The following is a 12,641-nucleotide window of genomic DNA, read 5'->3' on the forward strand; positions in this document are numbered from 1 at the left end:
TGTAGGGATAGATGGATGGGTGGATGCATGGATGGATATCAGATGGATGGATGGATGGGTGGATGGGTGAATGGGTGGATGGATGAATGTAGGGATGGATGGATGGGTGAATCGGTGGATGGATGGATGTAGGGATGGATGGATGGGCGGAGGATGGATAGGTGGATGGAGGATGGATGGGTGGATGGAAGATGGATGGGTGGATGGATAAGGGATGGATAGATGGATGATTCGATGGGTGGATGGGAAAAATAACTATGTCACCATTTGACTGGATAAACACAGACAAGTCACTTCTCTCTGAACTTCAATCTCTATGTATATAAAATAGAAATAATGTCACAACAATTGGTGGTTGGGACAATTAAACATTACTGTATATTTAAAGCATCCACAGGGTCCTTGATGTATGGAAAGCATGCAGTGAGTGCAGAGGAGTCCCACATCATTCCCTTTCCTCCGTCTTGCCCTCGAGTCTCCTTTCCTCCCCTCGGGAGGGCAGATATCTTCACAGCCAGGGTTGATTTACCCTTTGACAGGCAGGCTGGAGTGGAAGCCAGAGCTGGAGCAGCTGACCCAGGACCACCAGTTACCCCAATAGTTGCGGTTCATTCAAGTGTCATTCTTTAGGTCTGGCTCAGTGCCAGGGCAGAGACGGGCACACGCTCACCTAATGCAACGTGACAAGTGCTCCAGCAGAAGTGTGTGTGGCATCCACATAGTCAGGGCAGGGAGGGGGACACCATAAATCGCTCCTTCCCAGGGAAGCGCAGAAAGGAGGTGACATTTAACTGGAGCATGACAGATGAGGAATTTGCCCAGGTGGGAAGGCAGGGAGGGTGTTCCCGCTAGTGGGAACGTGGTGAGTTGGGGCAGGGCAGCCGGCGCAGAGAACAGGCCCACGGCGCAGCGCAGGGAGCCTGGGGGTGGAATGAACAGCCGGCATCTATGGAGAATTTCCAGCGCCTGGGACCGATTCGAAGTGTTAGGCATGAATTTCACCATGGAATCCTCACACCGATGTGCTACTTTTTCCTCAGTTACAGATGAGAAAACTGCGGTCCAGAGAAACTAAGTGAGCTTCCAAGCTCGTAAAGGATTGACTCAGCATAATTTTTTTTTTAGCATTTTAATGGAGATTTTCAAATGTGCGTAAAAGTAGATAGAATAACACCGTGAAACCACATGATACCATTACATGAGCTTCAACCCATGACCAGTCTTGTTTGAGCTCGACCTCTAGTTCGCCTGACAGATTTGTTCAGGGTCACAGGTCAGCTCTTTTCTCCTGCATTGTGTCCATGATTAGGGGAGACCAGGCACTAAATTGGGTTGACAGGGGCCACAGAGTCGGGGAAGGGACCCAGACTGCCGAAGTCTGAGGTCAGAGAGATTAGCCGGAAGGCTGTGAGTGCAGGAGCGGAACCCAGGAGGGAAGCCTTGTGCGGAGCTGGCTGTGAAGGGTGGGGGCAGCAGCCAGCCCGGCTCTGAGTCCAAGCCTCTACACTGTCAGCCATCAACATGACAGAGGCTCACGGATGGCCTGACCCGTACAGGAGAGGGTGGGAGAGGCAGGAACGGCTGGACAGGTGGGCACCCCCTATCGCGGAAGCCCATGCTCTGAGAACAGAGAGCCACCTGAGTCCTGTAGCATTCCCAGCAACTGGCTGAAGTGGTGTCGTGAGTCTGACTTGTGTTAGTTCACTGTCCTCTCTGCTCGCACATGTAGAAAGGAGACCTCGGTGCTCTCGGGTCCCCCATCAGCCCCCAGGAGCCATGCCCCCAGCCCTCCAGGCTCAGCCTCTTACACTCCCGACAGAAAGCCCCCCTCAGCCAAAGCCAGGTGCCGGAGAAGACACTCCCAGTCTTCTCTGTCACCCAGGACTTGTCAGGGCCCAGGAAGCCACAACCCAAGGACCCTGGGACCCTGGGGTCAGGGTGCATTGGGTAGCTGAGGTGGAACAAAAGAAGGAATGAGGAAAAATATTAACATAGCTGGGGACAGGACCTTGGCCCAGCTGGGGACAGAATCTTGGAAAAGCTGGGGACAGGACCTTGGCACAGCTGGGGACAAAACCTTGGAATAGCTGAAAACAGAATCTTGAGGCAGCTGGGAATAGCATCTTGTGACAGACAGCTAAGGACAGAACTGTGGGCTCCACGGCTGGGAACAAGATCCTCAGGCAGCTGGGGGCAGAAGCTGCGGGGATGGGCGAGTAGAGCCCTGGGTCACCCGGGAGGCAGGAGCTTGGGGCAGAGGGAGGCAAATTGCGAGGTGGCCTCAGGAGGTGGCCGGGGTAGGGGAGACTGGCCCGGGCCGCCCCACGTCACACGCCACCCCCTCTTTCCGGAGCAGACAACACGGCTGCGGTGCACACTCAGCACTTGGGCTTCAACCGGCAGGAGCAGGACGTGTTCTTCCTGCCCATCCTGGTGGTGGACAGCGGGCCGCCCACGCTGAGCAGCACGGGCACGCTCACCATCCGCGTCTGCGGCTGTGACAGCTCCGGCGCCATCCAGTCCTGCAACACCACGGCCTTCGTCATGGCCGCCACCCTCAGCCCCGGCGCCCTCATCGCCCTCCTGGTCTGTGTCCTCATCCTAGTCGGTGAGTCCCCCCCGGAGCCATCCCCCTGCCCCGCTGGCCTTCCCCCTGGGGCCCTGGTAAAGTCCATGGGGCCTCAGCTTCCCTCTTCCATCAGGAAGGTTGGCCCAAATGATGCCCGAGCTTTACGGGGTTGGTCCCAGGACAAGTCTCCTAAGCAGCCCCACTGCCAGCTCAGGGAGCGTCAACCCCACCTGAGACCCCTTGCGTGCTGGCGGCCCTCCACACAGCCCAGACACTCCCTAAGGTTTTAAAAACAAGCATATTATAAGAAAATTCTCTCATGTCCACTGTTCTGTTTTATGCTCTATGGAGGACTTTTAATAAAGTCCTTTTAGTAAAAAAAGGGGTCTTGTGACCCTCACAACCCGTAGCCAGGTGTATCATCCCCATTTTTTAGAGGACCAAAGTGAGGCTCGTGGGGGTGAAGTGGCTTGCCTAAGGGTACATAGTCTTACAGCTTGAAATCAGGCCTCCGCCCCTTGTATTCCCTTTAACTACACCAACTGTTATGATTCTCAGCTGGGGAAAACCCTGGGGGCAGCCGGGGCAAAATCTTAAGACATTTGGGGAGTTAACACCTACTCTGGTAGCTACCCCATCAGAAGCCAGGTCGAACCCACAAAGTGTCACCAGTGAAGAGGTCAAGTTCTAGGAACTGGATTCCAGTGGCCATTGTGCCACCTCCCCCTGTCACACAGAAAGGCCTCACCTCTGGGACGCCTGGGTGGCTCAGTGGGTTAAAGCCTCTGCCTTCAGCTCAGGTCATGATCCCAGGGTCCTGGGATCGAGCCCCACATCGGGCTCTCTGCTCAGCAGGGAGCCTGCTTCCTCCTCTCTCTCTGCCTACTTGTGATCTCTCTCTCTGTCAAATAAATAAATAAAATCTTTAAAAAAAAAAAAAAAAGAAAGGCCTCACCTCAGCTCTGGCTGCTGGACTTTAGCGATCAGTCAGAGCTCGGGGAACCCGAGCATGGTCTAGATTGCAGAGAACAGTTCTGCTCCGTTCCCTGGGCGACGTCAGCTGCCTGCCCCTGGCGTGCTGGCCACTGCCCACCCCACCGAGAACCTGCCAGTGGCTGAGCTGCACCTCCCCGGGTCCCTGTAGAGGCCCTGGGCAGGCTTCTCCTAGCTCCGAGTTCTGGGCCCCCCTTCCCTCCCCTCCCCAGCCCATGGCTCAGAAACTCTTTTTCCAGAGGGTGCACTTTACAGCGGTTTCATTTTCCAAGGCAGTGCAAACAAATTTCTGCCTAATTGCCCACAAACGAAGAAAGTGCACATCAGTGCTCTAAAGGTGACGGGCGGAATCGCTGATCAGGCCGGGCACATCTGTTGCCCGCCGCCCGCACTCCCCACCATCTGCTCTCTCGGGCATCCCCCTCCGCAGCTCCCAGCTTCGGCTCCGGAAGCTGTCCATCCATCTTTCCCACTTCTCTCCTGACACCTCCCCTCCCTCCAGACCTGTTCCCGGGCCCCACCCCCTTCCCTGTCATGTGCCACCTTGTTAGGTCGTGGGCTGGAACCCGGCCCCTTGGCCCTAGCAGCTGGCTCTGGTCGCTGGCCCGGTGGGAGATGTTAGGAGCAACAAGAAGAACCCAGGGCCTGGCATGGTACCCAGCACGTGTCTCTCCATCCACCCCCTCACCTACCCATTTAATTCTTTCAATGGTTCATCAGCGCCTTATTTATCCGTCCAACAAGTTCCCCACAGCCCTCGTACTGAACCATTGCGGGCACTGGGATCCACCCGTGAATAAAAATCCCCACAAAACCCTGAGTAACTGGAAAGTTAGGGTTGCCATCACAGAGATGGGGGAGACAGAGTAGGGAAGGGGGAGGATTATTTCAAGTTTGGACGTGTTCGATGTGGGATTCTCTTGGTCAGCCCGGAGGACTTGCTGAGGAGGAAACCGGACGGATGATCTAGATTTCAGGAGAGAAGTCAGTCCGAGAGGAGGCTGAGACGTGGGCGTGGTCAGCCCCCAAGTGGACTGCCCGATAGCACCCGCAGAGCAGTGTGGATTCAGGGCCCCGGACCGAATCCAAGGATGGTTGATGTTAAGGGGTCAGACAGGCGAGGAAAAGCTGCTTGGAAGGCCGGAGAATGAGGGTTAGCGAGGCGGGAGGAGGAGAGAATGTGGAGTCCCGGAAGTCAAGTACAGAAAGCAAAGAAAGAGCAATGTTCTCTTCTTCATCCTTATACTCACCACGTCTCCATCCACTTCTTCAGTCAGTCATTCACTCAGCAAGAATGCTTCAAAGGCTTAACTGCCTGCCGGGCACCGACCTAGGGGAACACTCCCCGGGCCCCAAGGGGGAGTTTAGAGTGTGTGTTTCGGGGTGGGAGAAGCTGTGGTTCGCAAACCTGAGCTGCCTGGGCATCTCTTGGAGGCTTCTTCAAGACAGACCGCCAGGAGATCTAGGACAGGATCCGAGAAGCCACATTTCTAGCAAGTTCCCAGGAGATGCTGCTGGTGATGGTCCAGCAATTGCGCTCTGAGAACCCGTGGGACAGAGAGAAGAACTCCTCACCAGGGGAACTTGGAGGTGAAGGCACTGAACTTGGCCTGGAGCTCGCGGGGGTGGGGGCTTCTGCAGGGGACATGTTGACCTGAGGCCCAAACAGCTAAGCAGATGCTCAGGACTTCTGGAATAGTCAGAGGAAAGCGAGAATAAAAGAGGAGTCAGGTTCAAGACATCTCTCATTCCCCCAGCCCCATCTGCCCCTAAAAGCTGCCCTCTTTGCACTCCCTGGGGTCTAGAGACCTCTCAGGTTGTATCTCTTCATAGAGTTGAGGATGGAAACATCAGAGGTTGGCTCCAGCCCCCAGCACCCATGAAATCTTTTTTTTTTTTAAGATTTTATTTATTTATTTGACAGACAGAGATCACAAGTAGGCAGAGAGAAAGGAGGAAGCAGTCTCCCCGCTGAGCAGAGAGCCCGATGTGGGCCTCGACCCCAGGACCCTGGAATCATAACCTGAGCTGAAGGCAGAGGCTTTAACCCACTGAGCCACCCAGGCGCCCACCCATGAAATCTCTTAACACTGCCATCTGTGCTGCCGGCGCAGCACGGTGGTCTAGCCTCGATTTGCACACCTCCCAACATGGGAAGCTCACTATCTATCCATAGAGCCAGTGCAGTTCTGACTGTAGGAAACGTCTTTTTGCACAGAAATCTAGGAAATTTGCACCAGCGGTTAGGCTGGGCCGGCATCGCTGTGTGAAGGGTGGGGTGGGGTTGGGGGTCCCCAAAATGTCCTGGGCGGGCCTCGGCCCTCAATCGCCCCGTCTGTCTTCCCCGCAGTGCTGGTACTGCTGATCCTCACCCTCAGACGCCACCACAAGAGCCACCTGAGCTCGGACGAGGACGAGGACATGCGGGACAACGTCATCAAATACAACGACGAGGGCGGCGGCGAGCAGGACACGGAGGCCTACGACATGTCGGCGCTGCGGAGCCTCTACGACTTCGGCGGCGAGCTCAAGGGCGGCGACGGGGTCGGCGGTGGCGGGGGCCCGGGCGGGAGCGGGGGCGCTGGCAGCCCCCCGCAGGCCCGCCTGCCCTCGGAGCGCCACTCGCTCCCGCAGGGGCCACCGAGCCCCGAGCCGGACTTCTCGGTGTTCAGGGACTTCATCAGCCGCAAGGTGGCGCTGGCGGACGGGGACCTGTCGGTGCCGCCCTACGACGCCTTCCAGACCTACGCCTTCGAGGGCGCGGACTCGCCGGCCGCCTCGCTCAGCTCGCTGCACAGTGGCTCGTCGGGCTCCGAGCAGGACTTCGCCTATCTCAGCGGCTGGGGCCCGCGCTTCCGGCCCCTGGCCGCGCTCTACGCCGGCCACCGCGCGGACGACGAGGCCCAGGCCTCCTAGCCCCCCACCGGCCCTGCCGTCGGGGTGTGACTCCCGGCCCACCCACGGCCCGACGGGGCCCCAGGATGAAGCATTTCCCGGGTTCACCCCCTTCCCCAGCCCTCACACCCTCCCAGGGCAGCCAGACAGGAGGGGAGACTCGTCAGGGGATGGACTCCCGGATCCCCCCCCCATGCCCCGCCCAGGGGGGTGGTGCAGCTTTTGCCCAGAAGTGCAGGAATTACCAGCAACATCATTAAAAGTGCAGCGAGACCGGGCACTGCGTGGCTGTCGGGATAGAGGGGGAGTTGGCGCCGCGTTGCTGTGTGAGAAGGGGTGGGTTACTCACTCCTGACTGGGGGAAGAACCCTGAAGGGAGGGTGCTGCTGAGGTGACCCCCCTCCCAGGTCTCCCCTTCAGAGTTAAGAGAGAAGGAAGGCTGTTCACTTACTAGGCGCCTACTGTGTGCTGGGACACTCTAGAGAGACCATCTTAGTTGTCACAGGAACCATGAGGTGGGGCCCAGCAGGTAACAGATGGAGAAGGCCACCCGGAGAAGTGGCTCTGGCCTGTCCAAGGACATCTAGCCAGAACGGTGGAGCCTCTGGCACTGACTTCCCGGCTGCCTGGATTTGGGCAAGTCACCTCACTTCTCTGGGCTTCAGTTCCCTGGTGTGTCTCATGAGGCTCATAACAGAACCTACCTCGAAGAGTTGTGAGGATAAAAAGCCGTCATATGTGTCACGTGGTTAGGACAGTGCCTGGCACATAGTAGGTGTTCAATAAATGTTAGCCTTTGATACTGTTGTTATCTTTGTCATTATTAGAAGCCCACTGGCAGGGCTGCCCCCCTTTTCCCAACATCTCCAACGGAGAAGGAAATGGCCCCAACTCTCTGCTCTGCCCAGAGTAGAGGATAGGGATATTCCCAGTGACTATGGACCCTTCTGGAGTCTCAGGAGGGATGGGAGAGGAGCCCCTAGTGGAGGTGCCAAGAGAGGACAAGCTGGGCAGCTCTGGGACTGGGGTGAGGTGGGAGGGTTGGCAGGAGATGGAGGGGCTGGAAGCCAATAGCCGTGATAGGGATGTTATCTGTTTGGTCCGGGAGCCTATCAGTCTCCCTATCCATGCCCCGCCCCCTCCAGGTTAAGAACTTCAGGACTAAGCTATCTTTAAAAGCCTCCAGCTCTAAAACCCTTTGATGACAAGGTAAAGGATAGCTGTCCTCCCAGCTCAACCCCCACCCCCAAGTGAGTCATTCATTCGGCATTGATCAGCCATGAATTCCAGCTCCTGCTAGCTAGGGAGCCTTCATCAAGGTCCTCAACTGCTGAAGCCTCAGTTTACTCATCTGTATAATGGGGCTAATGATAGTCCTTCCCTTAAAGGGTTGTTAAGAGGCTTAAAGGAGTTAATGCCTATTAAGCTCTGATCCCAGTGCCTTCCTGACGCCTTGAAAATGCTCAATGGATGCTCATTCGCCTTTTCTTCTCTTTTCTTTTTTTAATCTCCCAGGAACCATTCATTGATTTCTCCACATCTGCCAAGGTCCACTGGGACAGATCCAGAGATGGTCATTATGTATTTTGAGTGCCTTCCCTGTATTATTTCATGTAAATTAGATACTGTCAGCCTCACTTCACAGGTGAGGAAACTGAGGCCCAGAAGGTAGTGACTCACCCAAGTTTACACAGGTCATAAGTACTTCCTGCCTTCCAGCAATTCAAGGTCCCAGTGGGCCAGGTGTGGTGGGCAGAAGCAGCCAATAATAATGCCCTTGATAAAACTCATAGCAGAACTAACAGAACAAGGTCCTGAAAACACTGAAGGAAGATTGAATAATTTGTGGAGGGCTTCCCAGAGGAGGTGACTCCAACTGCATCTTGAAGAATACGATGTATGAGATGACCAAGCAGGCACGAGCATTCCAAGCAGAGAGAAAAGCATCTGCAAGTGGGGTGGCGGTCAGGGGGAGGAGAGGCCAGAAGCCTGTGGTGGCTTCAGGGACTGTGTGTGGTCCCAGGGGCTGGATCACTGGGTGGAGTGATGGCGAGATGTGAGGCAGGGAAGGGGGGCTGGAGGCAGGTGGAGAAAGCGCTTAAAGGCCAGGCCAAGAAACTGGATGCTTTGCTGTACTTGAGCATGTCTCTGGACGGCAGGTATATGGGCCGAGCGAGGTAGTCCCAAATAGGGTGACACTGGGACCCTCATTCCATGTGGGATGCTTGGTCCATGTTCCTGTATCGATCTCTTCTACCAGTGGGCATGGTAACCTGGGGACCCCTGGGGACACATGCGATCCCCTCTCTCATCGCATGTGCTCAGCTGTCCCATACAGAATCCCAGCAACATTTCTCAGATTGGTTTTTGCTCTCTCCATTGTAGAGGGGAAGCTGAGATCCAGAGGAGTGAAGTGACTGGCTCAAGGTCACCCAGCTAGTCAAGGACAGAGCTGGGACTACACGGGATCCCTAATTCCAAGTCTCTGTTCTCTCCACGTGTGCCGGTCGCCTTGACAGATTCTGACCCTGCCAAGAAAGAGGTTACGGTCAGGTTATGTGTCCAGAGGGACGTACAAACATGGAGTCACAGGTATCCTTGAGCGCCTTCCAAATCCCACACGTGGGGAATGACCTTCCCACGGTCACACAGAGTTAAAGATCCTGCCAGAAATAAAGAACATCATTCATCCAAATTCACCTTCTGAGCCCCTGGCTCTATTCCATTTACCAGCTGTGTGACTTTGGACATGTTATTGTCCCTCTCTGTGCTTCTGTATTCTCATCCATAAAGTGCACATACTCAGAACACCTGCTCCATAGGGCAGTAGTGAGGATAAAACACAGGGATGACCGCTGATACCTGCTACTTACTGAGCATCTCCCACGCACCAGGCACAGCGCCAAGCATGTCACGTGAACTAACTCACCTAATCCCACAACCACCCAATAAGAAGCCCTCCTTTTATGGGTGATGAACTGAGCACAAAAAGGTTGAGTCCCCTGCCCGAGATCAAATAGCTGGTGAAGACAGGGGCCAGGAGTTCACAGAAGTGCTCTGGCCCTCAGCACTTCCCACATCAGCAGCACACACAGTGCTGGGCACACAGGAAGGACTGGACTCGTGGCCTGGGCTGGTGTGGCCATCTGATGTGGCCCGGGAGAGTCTATTTTCCACTCACTGCCGTGTCCTCCGGCCTGTGGGAGTCCTCAAGCCGTCCCACAATTTCTTCTCATTCTAGAGTGGGGCGTGGAGGGTAAGGCAATGCTCTCTCAGTCCCCTCTGCGTCTGACTCCTGGGTCCCCAATGGGCCCTGAGCCAGCCCAAGAGTGAAATCCAGTGAGTCCGGCCCCTGTACTGGGCGTCACAAGGTGTCCATGGATGCCCAGAATGACAAGCGGTTTGTGAGCGACTCTTCTGACAGTCAGGATCACAGAGAAGGGTCTTGCTGTGGAGTATGCAGCCTCTGGCCATCTGCCTTGTGGGTTCCCATCAAATTCCCCCAGGAGCTCCAAATCCTCTCCCAGTGCGGAGCGGAGAGCATGGCCACCCCAGACTCCCCCAGCCCCAGGTCATAATTGGCCATACCCAACTCTACCAAGGAGCTCAGAAAGCAATGAGCCTTTCACTTACCAGGCTTGACCTCTTTTCACGGCATCGGGAAAATGAAAAGAATTCCCCTTTACTGTTACTGCCTCCATCACCGTCATCGTCATGGAATAAAGGAGGATTCAGGGTCATGAGCAAGAATTGGCGTGTAATTGGCCAGCAGTTTCAGAGCCAGGGGTATTAATGACAGCAATGACGATGGTAACGGTGATGATGGTGACAGCCCACTTACCTAGCCCTCGCCACATGCCAGGCACTGTTCTAAGCCCTGCGTGTCGTTATCACCAGCACAGGTAAAATCCATGGAGGTAGACTCTGTGTTTACTGTGTCTAGCCCTTCACAGAAGTTGCGTTGTTTCATTTTAAGCTGTTACATATTTGGTCCCATTTTATGGAAGAGGGATCCAGGGCTCACAGATGAGAAGAGGCTCGCTCCAGGGCACAGAGATCGTGAGGGCGGGTCATTGCACACACACCGCCCCACGAGTCCGCACGGGACCAGGACGACTCAGATTCTGAGCAGAGTTTCGGGGCGGAGGGGGTATGGGGAGGCACTGCAGACAGATGGCTGAGCTGGGGAGCAAGGTGGCTACAGGGCTGAGGCGGCCGAGCCAACCCAGGTCTGCATGTCCGGTGTGTACCGAGGGGCGTGTGTCTGCATGTGGCTGTGGGCACGCACGGGGGAAGTGGGAAGCCAGCGCCGAGCACACGGGTCAAGAACTCACCTCCCACCTCCCGATTCAGGCAGCCGAGAGAGCCAGCTGCTGTCACAGGGGGCGGCTCAGTGCCCGCATCCGTCAGCCAGCCGTCATCGCTGCCCACCCCCGGGTCACGAATCAGCAGTTCCACTTACCTCCTGCCAGCAAGTGCTCTCAGGCCAGCTCTGTCGCTGGCCGCTGAGCCTTTAGAAAATGTAACCCTGTCAGCCCTCACTCTGAGGGAAGAGGGTTTACGCTTCAGTGCGTGCACATGGGAGCACGCGTGCAGCCACGTGCTCACGCCAGCACAGGATGCCTGAACGTGCAGACCCTCGGACGTGCTCCCACAGGGGTGCACAGTGCAGACCCAGGCATGCTCACAGCCATGGGCACAGGGCATAGTGGCCGCTCTGCAAATGTGGTCACATGCCCGCACCCTCCAAGTGTACTGGAGGCAAGCTCTCACGTGTGCACTCACATGTGTACACGCAACATGCACATACCTTCCATAGGTTTGTTTGCTTACACGCATGTGCGCATGTGTCCACTGATGCACTTCCATTTCCCCGGGTAAGCGTGCACTCACGCACATTCGTAACACACCCCTGCAGTTACCCAGCGTGTATAGGTCTCCCCTCAGGTGTGCTTCTGCCCGTGATCCCCTAGCCCCATGCACACATTCATGCTGCCGTTTGCACAGTTGTCGGCTTGCATGGAAAAGCATGTGTACCCTCAGGAATAGTCAGTTACAAACCCTAAATTCTAGGGCGTAATGCCATAGACCTGCTTGCGTGTATGAGCACATGAGTCCGTGAGGACGTAATAAACAGTCTCACTCGTAAACATCTAAATAGTAAGGCATCCTCCAACCAACGTGCAGAGCTACACCAAGTGGGGGCACCTGGCTGGCTCAGTCGGTTAAGCGTCCAACTCTTGGTATCAGCTCAGATCATGATCTCAGGGTCATGGGACTGAGCCCTGCATCAGGCTCTGCTTGGGATTCTGTCTCTCTCTCCCTCTGCCCCTCCCCTCTCTCTTTCTCTCTCTCTCTCTCTCTCTCTCTCAAAAGAGAGACCTGCTCAAAAGAGAGAGAGAGAGAGAAAGGAAGAAAGAAAAGCAAAACAACACTATATACTCCCCCACTTCTGCCTGCCTACGTGTGCAGACATCCACTTCCAGACCGCAGTCCTCGGGCACCTGAGCACCTCTGGTCACTTGTACCTTTAGGCAGGCCCAGTGTGGTTCACACACCGGCCACACCACACGAGCCTGGCTCCACACACAAGCACGCACACACACAGACATGTGCCTCTGAAGCCCGTCTCCCACTGGTGCGTGGGGTCTGAGCCCTGGCACACGGGTGCACACATCCCCCGCTAGAGTGCAGCCTGCCCCGGTCCCAGATCGTCAGGTGTGCTGGGGACAGCAGGAATAGGGCCCGCACACAGAAATCGCCACTCATGCAGAATTGCATCTGCCGCAAACTTCTCATCTGCTGTGCAAATGATGATTAAATGTTATTGTGCAAGAGAAACCGGCAAGGAGGGATTCATTAGCTTTATTGTCAGGAAGGACTCCATGGGCTCCAGCGCCCAACTCCAAGGCTGGCTTAACCCCCTGTGTGCCGGAGGCGCCATGCTCGCAGAGAACGAAAGCCCAGGAGAGGAATCCCAGCTCTGGGCCCACATGAGCCAGCCAGGGTGCAGAGAGCACTGGAGAGAGGGTCACGAGTCCAGGCAGCTGCTCCAACCTCACCCCCTGTTTCCTATGCAGCCTTGGACTTATTTTATCCATCAAATAATCTCTCACCCCATGTCACAGGAACACAGAAACATGGAGGCCATGGTTCCTCCTGAAAGCACGGGGATTCTAGGATG

At 55.8% G+C, this 12,641-nt stretch overlaps 1 protein-coding gene across 1 annotated transcript in view; it reads left to right on the top strand.

The window, feature by feature from the left end:
• Positions 1 to 6,478, top strand: part of LOC111141776 (cadherin 22) — a 67,639-nt gene extending 61,161 nt beyond the window's left edge. Inside the window, exons 10-11 of the mRNA XM_022494583.1 lie at positions 2,357 to 2,608; positions 5,913 to 6,478. Of these exons, the coding sequence (XP_022350291.1) occupies positions 2,357 to 2,608; positions 5,913 to 6,478 (818 nt within the window). The remainder of the gene's footprint in view (positions 1 to 2,356; positions 2,609 to 5,912) is intronic.
• Positions 6,479 to 12,641: the final 6,163 nt, after the last annotated feature.

Source organism: Enhydra lutris, unplaced genomic scaffold (genome assembly GCF_002288905.1).
Source record: "Enhydra lutris kenyoni isolate GAN:26980312 unplaced genomic scaffold, ASM228890v2 scaffoldscaffold6, whole genome shotgun sequence".
NCBI classification, from domain to species: Eukaryota; Metazoa; Chordata; class Mammalia; order Carnivora; family Mustelidae; genus Enhydra; species Enhydra lutris.